This window comes from Aphanomyces astaci, assembly GCF_000520075.1.
Source record: "Aphanomyces astaci strain APO3 unplaced genomic scaffold supercont1.67, whole genome shotgun sequence".
Classification (NCBI taxonomy): domain Eukaryota; phylum Oomycota; class Saprolegniomycetes; order Saprolegniales; family Verrucalvaceae; genus Aphanomyces; species Aphanomyces astaci.
In genome coordinates, this window is record NW_009798330.1 from 79,788 (window position 1) to 88,363 (window position 8,576).

The 8,576-nt window shown below is 41.8% G+C and overlaps 4 protein-coding genes across 4 annotated transcripts in view; all 4 read right to left on the reverse strand.

Moving 5' to 3' along the window:
• Nucleotides 1-4: 4 nt before the first annotated feature.
• H257_15147 (hypothetical protein) lies at nt 5-327 on the reverse strand (the record flags this gene model as incomplete). The annotated part of the gene is made up of 2 exons (XM_009843154.1): nt 5-40; nt 67-327. 2 exons carry the CDS (start codon nt 325-327, stop codon nt 5-7), a joined length of 297 nt encoding a protein of 98 aa, XP_009841456.1.
• Nucleotides 328-347: 20 nt separating this feature from the next.
• Nucleotides 348-819, reverse strand: H257_15148 (hypothetical protein; the record flags this gene model as incomplete). Its single annotated transcript, XM_009843155.1, has 2 exons — nt 348-460; nt 537-819. 2 exons carry the CDS (start codon nt 817-819, stop codon nt 348-350), a joined length of 396 nt encoding a protein of 131 aa, XP_009841457.1.
• Nucleotides 820-1,182: 363 nt separating this feature from the next.
• Nucleotides 1,183-5,213, reverse strand: H257_15149 (TKL protein kinase). The gene is made up of 4 exons (XM_009843156.1): nt 4,529-5,213; nt 3,713-3,970; nt 2,250-2,729; nt 1,183-1,492 (listed from the first exon to the last, which is right to left on the reverse strand). Exons 1-4 carry the CDS (start codon nt 5,154-5,156, stop codon nt 1,206-1,208), a joined length of 1,653 nt encoding a protein of 550 aa, XP_009841458.1. The 5' UTR covers nt 5,157-5,213; the 3' UTR covers nt 1,183-1,205.
• Nucleotides 5,214-8,383: 3,170 nt separating this feature from the next.
• Nucleotides 8,384-8,576, reverse strand: part of H257_15150 (hypothetical protein) — a gene marked incomplete at both ends in the record, with an annotated part of 1,524 nt that continues 1,331 nt past the window's right edge. The window contains one exon of the mRNA XM_009843157.1: nt 8,384-8,397. Within this exon, the coding sequence (XP_009841459.1) occupies nt 8,384-8,397 (14 nt within the window). The remainder of the gene's footprint in view (nt 8,398-8,576) is intronic.

Below are 8,576 nucleotides of genomic sequence, written 5' to 3' on the forward strand. Positions count from 1 at the left end.
TCCATCAAACATTTCTCGGCGGGCGAAGTCGTACCGAGGCCTTGCAACAGCAGCCAGAAACATTACCTTGGTAATGTGGCTCTTGGATTGCACCGACCGAATGGCCAGCACCTCATCGTCGTAAATGTAATACACGTTCTTGTTCTTGGTGAGGTAGAACCACTTTTCATCTACATGGACGATATCATGCATGTCGGAAAACACTCGACGATCACCAGGCCCAGACCGAAGGAAGGACATTGCAAACTCCAGGCGCAGCTTGATGTTGGCGTCCGTGAGCCTTGGCTTTAACCAGTTCGATTTCGCGCTGAAACGTGGTTCCGACATCTTATGACGATGGAGTGTCGTCAGTGGGATAACCACACTTGCTGCAACTGAGCGCAGAGTTCTCCGTCGTGCGTGCGGTACAGCACGGATAGCCGCCTCAATGTCGCTACGCTCCCGCTGAACTTTGCGTCCACTATTCCCTAATATAAGACGTTTTGAGACTCGATAATTGTATAAATCAATATATTACACCTCCATTAACTTATTACCTCGAATCTTTGACGCTACATTTGCTGCGCCGTCGCCGTCCTTGCGGGTCTCCAGTCCTCGCTTCCATACACGCGTGATAGTGGCACGATCACGTCCAATCTCACGAGCAAGGTTGACTATAGCTCCTCGAGGAAGCACGCCACGCGAACTGATCTCTAGCATTCGCTCAAAGAGGGCTCTGCGCTCGCTGTCGCGCAAGTTGGGACCCCGCATGGACGCGCCCGTATCAGCAAGGCCAGAATGCAACGCAGCTGGTTGGGTAGAGGAGCGTGCCAGCAACATGGTACCTTAATCAGAAGTCGGCAAATGCAAAACTGAATGAACACCGTAAAATATTCTACTCCCGAAAATAAGGGGCAAAGTTTGGTTGGCCTTCCCTCCAAAACTAAAACTCCAATTTGAGCACTTCTGGTACCCAATCAAAGCTCGATCCTTGTACTTTTTGGAACACCAATCAGATCGCGAATCAGCGTGAATTAGAGTATTCTAGGCCAATCGGAAGTGAAATGCTGCAAAAATTCCGGAACAGAGTGGTACATAGTAGAAACAAACCCTCCGAATAATAGTGCAATCAATCCGTCACTACGAATTGAAATAGAAATAAAAACACGGTATAACGTTAACGACAATTGTTTGTATACTACTACTAGTACTACTAGTACTACTACTTATGACAACCCTCCTTGGCGGCGCAGTGCTCGAAGCGTCGTAGAAATTTCCAGCGCAGACGGGCGTTCCTGAGGCTGCCACGTCACGCACCGCTGGATGAGGAGCGCAACGGACGGCGGACACGTGGCCGACACATCAGGCTTTAAACTGGCCTCCCGCAGCCGCTCCATGAGCACAAAATTGGACACTTCGTTCATGTGCATATATGGCACTTTGTGCGTATCCAGCTCCACGAGCACCATTCCAAACGAATACACGTCTGCGGCCACAGTGTAGTGGTTGCCCTCTATATATAAAAATAATAAAAATAATGTTAATAAGAAGAACAATGTGAGAACCTACTGACTATTTATTCGTTTACAACATAAATTATATATCCACTAACGACCCCATAAAAGACTTGTTGCATTGAACTGTACAAGACAATTGGAGCCGTCGCATCGAAAAAACTAGATTCATAAATAAAATTAACTTGGTCACGGCGCCACATTGTTTAAAGTATATATATATATATAATGTTAAACTACTACACCATTCGAATGCAAGATCTCGCATACAATTCAAGCATCGACAAATACCTTTCCACCACAAGCCACTGGAATACATACACCAAAATATAGTGAGTTAAATTACACTCGAAACCAAATCACCACTCGACTCGAATAAAAATCACTACAGATCCCACCATCTCTCTTAAATACAGATACAGCACATAAACCCATATATATATATATATATCACTCTTGCACTACATCCAAAATCCAATCACCATCCAATACAAAAAAAAACCACACATATATCGCCCATCGACCACATAAAACCCAAAGTAAAAACATTCCTATAAAGCCACATATATAAATATATAAATATATATTTGCAGTATTTATTTATTTATTTCACCTCCCTCTCCACCCCATCCAACAAAAAATACAATCTCACCATCCAATACAACCACACACATATATATATATACCATAACTTTCACCCTATATAATCCCCAGTCCAAACCTCCCCATATATATATATATATATATATTTCTCACCGAGCACTTCGGGCGCAGTCCATCGGCATGTGCCCACGCCCTGGGTCATCGTGTCCAATGTAACATCACGAGCAATGCCAAAATCCGTCAGTTTTGCACGCAAGTGATGGTTTAGCAGTACATTTCTGGCCTTCAAATCTCGATGGATAATATCCATAGAGTGCAAATACAGCAGTCCATCCACGACGTCGGTGGCAATCTGCAGCTTATCCGTCCAATCAAATGAGTCGGGAGTGGTCGTCTCGAGGTGCTGGCGCAGGTCCCCATAGTCCATATATTCCACCACGAGCTCAATCTCCCGCGGTCGAAGCCAGCTCACGCCGATGAATTGGACGATGAATGGAGACTCGAGGCGCGCCATGAGCTTGACTTCGTCGATAAATAGCTGGACGTTGGCGGCCGTGCGCTCGGACGCGAGCTGCTTTTTTATAGCCACGCGCTGATTTTTGTATTTCGCCAAGCTTACGACTCCGTGTGCGCCTATATAACACAACAATAAATACATACCAGAGAGTAGTAAAAAAATAAATACCATAAATACATACCAGAGAGTAGTAAATAAATAAATACCAGAGAGAAAAAATACATCAAAAAGAGGAAATTCAATAAATACCAGGGAATTAATTACACATGGGCAAAAGGGTATTTTAAAAATAAATAAAATAAAAAATGATGGGAAGATTGGATCATACAGGTACAGTGAACGCCGTATGTTAAGCCACACTATAAGTTGTGCCGAATTCACGCGATGTAATTTGGATAGTGTACTTCGAAATTCGAGGAATAGTTGCACGCGACATGTATTTTGGCCAATAAGATGACTCTATTGTCTTCCGTCCATATTATTAGATAAATATCACGTTTGAATTGCCGAAACTTCGGTGTGGCTTAAAATACGTCGTTCACTGTAGACAACATTATTGGAATATATAGCAAATACATAAAATTACACAGGGACCATAGATATGGCGAAATATAAACAAACAGGTGTTGAAAAGGGAATCCATTGAAAGACTGGATACCACGATATCATGAATGTATGATTGATTTAGTTATATATATATATATATATATATATATGGAGAAACCCCACGTAAGCATCAACATTGTATTGCATCACGAGTATATCAAATGAAATCAACAGGGATCATTCATTACCTTGAATCACACACATTGTAAATATTATTTTCAGTTTATGTATATGTTGCTATTTTTATCATTTAAAAAGATAAAATTAAAAAAAGAAATTCCACAGGATACATCTATAGATTCCACAGGATATATATATATATATATTAGTGCAACAAGTACTAGTAGTACACTAGTCGAAATGGACACCAAAGAGTCATATATATATATTGCATCACAAGCACCAGTGAATGAAACCCCACACAAGCATAATATATATCACTCCGTCCGATGCATCTCAAATACACATGACACAATATAAACATATTATATACCTGTAGCCAGCACTTCCAGCGACACGAGTTGGCTTTCATCGAGTCGCCACAGATGTAGGTCGCCCATGTCCAGTTTAATGCCTACAAAATCGGTACTTGCCGTTTTTTGGTCGAGCCAGACGACACTTGCGGTGGAATCAGACGAGCTGCGGCGCAAGTTGGCTGGGTATCGCCGCTTTCGACACAGAAATAACAAGCTAAATAGCACCAGCCCCACGACCACGACCAACAAAGTGACTGTCACAGGGGACACGGCATCTACAAAGAAAACTCAAATCTGCGATACAGTTTCATGATATCTACAAGAAATTGAACCTGATTTATATATCTTTGCATGACAATAACAACAACGACGAAAATGGACAACTATAAATATGTATTATTGTATGATAGAATAATTTTGTCGTCTATAGATGTGTATAAAGCAAAAGGAATTTTAAATATATATATATCTCACATGTATGAAAACAAATGAATATTAATATAATATTAATAATATTCCTATATCTAGTCATGCTCCTTCAATATATATAAAATAGAATTAAATGTACAACGAATAGGGACACAATTCGTAGGAAAAAGGCCCATGTACACAAAGAATCATCTTGAAAGGGACGGGTACCATAAATGTATTTATATCTAACATGTATGCGTAGAAAACAAATGAATATTAATATAATAATAATAATAATAACAATATTTATTTATATAGCCATGTTCCTTCAATATATATAAAATAGAATTAAATGTACAATGCATAGGGACAAAATTCGTAGAAAAAGGTCCATGTACACAAGGAATCGACGGGTACCATACCGTCGGCGGACGACAACGACGAGTCAGCGGCATTACTCGATTCTGCCGCGGGGGCTTTCGACATTGATGACGCGGCGGCAGATGTCGGGGTCGCGGCAATGCAAGACACGGTGCCGGTGGAACTGCTCTCGCATGCCTTCATGCCCAGAGTCGGACGCTCCACGATGGAAGGACACTGCGCCGTACAGGCTTGTTGCGACGGGTACACGTTGCAGATGGTCCCGGACGTGTCTGCGGAGATGCAGTTGAACGTTCCGTTTACGACACCCACAAGCACGACGAGCTTGGAGTCGGGGTCGGCGAAGCACGTCCATCTGGTGTTGTTGCGCATGCACAACGCCGACGTCGGCACTGCGTTCGGGTTGGGGGTGGGCGAGGGAGTGTTCTTGAGAACAAATGGAACCTTGGCGCAGAAGGGACTGCTCGTGATACAGTGAATCGCTAGAGTGGGCTGGGACTTCTTGTACGCGTCGCATGATGCCAGGTCGGCCTGGAAAAAGCAATCGGTGGACGCCGTGGACTGCACCATGCACTGCACGTCGTCCTTCCCTTCCTTCGTCACGGATGCATACACCAGCGCGGTCTTGCCATCGATGGACACGCACGCAAAGTCCGCCGTGCTCACCATGTTCCTTGAAGGAAGCGTTGTCGACGGCAACGACGGTCGAGATGGATTACTCACCACATTGCACGATGTGAGCGTTGTATAAAACGTGTTTCGCGCGTCTCGTGTCGTAAACGTTTTAATGAATTTAAAACGTTTTAAATGTAAATAATGCATTTCAAACACGTTTGAAAAATATGTCTGCGCCTTTGAAGCGGTTTTTATCAGTGTAATGTCGTGAACTGTCTGTCTTGCCAACATGATTAGTTCACCACGTCAAACTATGCAAAACACGTTTAAACTCTTTAGTTGATGGATTACTATCATAGGTAGTAAGTAGTACTACTAGTAGAAAGTCCGCCGGTCAACCTGAGAAAAAGTAGGTTACTAGTACTACTAATAGTATTGTAGGCCTTTTGGGAAGACGCATCAGATAGCACATTGTAACTTCTTTATTACTGAAGCAATTTCAACGTCTCTTTCGAATAATATTTCTTCAGACTACACTTGAAATGGGTGGCATTCACGTGATGAATAGCCAGGGTTATCGTCGCCTTCAAAATTTGAGCTGAAAATGTGTTAGTAGGTGCTAGTATCTACTAAAACATCTGATTCGGCTTCACTGATTGGGTATAATTAAAAATAACACATCGTCTTATTGGATGGCCAAAGCAAGCGATTTGCCAAAGCAGGAACTTCTCCATCGATCGACATACATCGTTCTCCACCATCTACTCCACACAACACAGTATCTAATCCTTCGTTAAAGCCCTTGTGTTTTATATAAGCCTTATTTGAGTGAAGTAAGTGAACGCTTTAATGACAAAAGGAGCTCCAGTAAGGGCCCTTCCATTTTGTCAATATTTCATGCAATTTTTGCTCAAAATTGGAGTAAATCAGTTCAAATTGAAGATAAGATTATGGTCTTTCTAACGTAACGACTAGTTTTGAAACTGCCAAATTCCCAATATTTCATATTTACATTACAGTTTGTATGACCCTGGTATCATATCAAGCACCGCTGACCCAAGCATCCTCATCACACTTGTACACGACCGACGACGGTGCCCACAAGCTCGTTCAAGTTGCGCCCCATCCCAGGGACGTCAGCGCCATTGCAGGCGTCAAGTCGGCCACACACGAGGAAGATGAGTACAGAGGTCTTGCATAAAGAATCAAACGAGTTTCCCGTTCTTGAAATCTCTTTGCGTTGCGGTACGTACAGCTATTCTCTTGCGTCTTGCTTCGATCCAGTCCTGTTTTCAAGATGCTGCTTCCATACCCCCTCGTACGATATTCTCTTACGCAGCATCGATCCATGGTAGGACAGACATGCATTGGTCGGTCTGCCACGATGAACTCGATCGATCGTGGCAGCGTACGATACAATGAATGAGCGCTCGACGAAATCAGCTCTCCACCATACGCTTACGTACACACATGTACTCAGCGTTATGCTTGCATAATACCTTCATGCCTTTCCTCATCGAGTGCTAGATCACCAACATGACTTGTAACGTTAAGGACTACAGTATATAGTAAGGGCCAGTTCCAAGTAGATATGGTGCACGTCATCTATAAACTACCAACTTTTCACAAAACTTTCTGACTTCTATTTCATATTCATTACTCAAAATTTCAGCAAATTGAGACGTAGAATCGATAGATCTCAATGTGGTGAAGAAATTTTACGTCTCAGATTCAAAATTAGTGATGAATGGTCCTGAAATGGATATTTAACCTAGCGGTACATGGGCGTTTGGATATTTGGCCATTGGGGTGGCCACTGAGACGTATCTTGATTTTTGTATGTGACTCTTATCCGTATATAATATCCGGAGGCAGTTGGGACCTTTAACCTCCCACTCCAGTGATAAAACGCATGAAATCGGTATTTAATGTGGTTTTGGGTTTAACTACATTAATTGTACGTTAAATAATAAGACCTCCACTCTTCGATTTGGCCAGTTGGAAGTTTTTAGATGACGTGCACCATACTACGTAGTATTTTTAGGGTATGGTAACATTACAAAAATAATATTCATGGAAAAATGGGATAAACGAAAAATGACATTTTCAAAATGGAGGTATAAGGTCCATTTTGTAACGTTTTGGACCTTTCAAGGAGTAAATCCCACGTCGAATTATTGGATTTGGGTTAAAACTCTTCAAGCAAGACATGTTTTAATTCTTATCAGATTTATTGAATTCGGCCCCAAAATGGCGTTTTGGGCCAGAATATAGTAATATTTCAGGTTACCAGACCGGCGCTTAGCAAATAAAGTGGTTCCAAGTACAGTTTCCTACTTTTTTACCTCTATTTCTGCCATTTTTTACGCAATTCACTATACCAAAAGTGGAAAAAGAAGTCCTTGGCATCTTTTTCTAAAATCGTGAAAAAAAGGGTAAATCGATATTGATTGGCTCATGCTATTTCTGAAAACTACTTGGAACTTCCCCTAACTCTGTTCCAGTTAGTGATATTATTGGTCCAAAGCCGATTCTTGAACGTCCATTCGATTAATCATCAGTGGGGATACATATACCCAATCATCGAATTATCCTAACGTTAAGTTTTAATACTTGCTCCAAAGGTTCAACGCTTTTGACGACCAAAAAAACTAGCGTTGGATGGGGAAGCAAAGTGGGAGTCAAGTATACATAAGAAATATCTCGGTTAAACTATATAAATATGCTGATGAGAATATTTCTCATGCGCAATTTCAACCTAAGCGTAGTACTGTTATTGATAATATTGTGAATTCGCTATAAACTTCCAGCATTCGCGCGGTTTGACTAACGTTAATCAATATTGAATCACTCTGGAGTTCTGATTGGTTGAATATGCTTGTCCTTTCTGCAAGATCCACTCGAAATTGGATTAGCCAATAGTGTCGATGATTCGTGATTTGATGCCGCGGCGAGATTCGATTCGACGGGGTCTGGAAATCTGTTCCGAATCCACAATAACTACGTCGTACTATTATTAATACTTGTACTATTAATACTACGTAGTAGTAAATAAAGAGTACTACTGTACTAACTACTGACCAATCATATCGCCAAACACGACTTCGAAGTACTTCTCTGGTCCGGAATAATTGTTGTACTCGTCTTGTCATTGGCGGAATTTCTCTAGTATTTTGTCAATTCACAATCTGATTGGCTTGACGGAAATTCTCTCAAACTCTAAATTTTGTCGAAAAGCAATGAATTGTGCAATTATTAGAAAGATTTTGCAACTCATCCCTTCACTGCCACGCCACTAGAATATGCCAAAATCGGCTTTTTTGCTTCAGTGTACTGACCAGTCAAATTTTGGTTTTGCAGACCAGTCACTACACTTATCCGGTTATTGTACGGATTCACACCTGCATCGTCCCGCAGCTCAGTGTTCAAACATGGTACTCGCACAGAAGGACCTCGCCCTCCTGCTTGTCACGC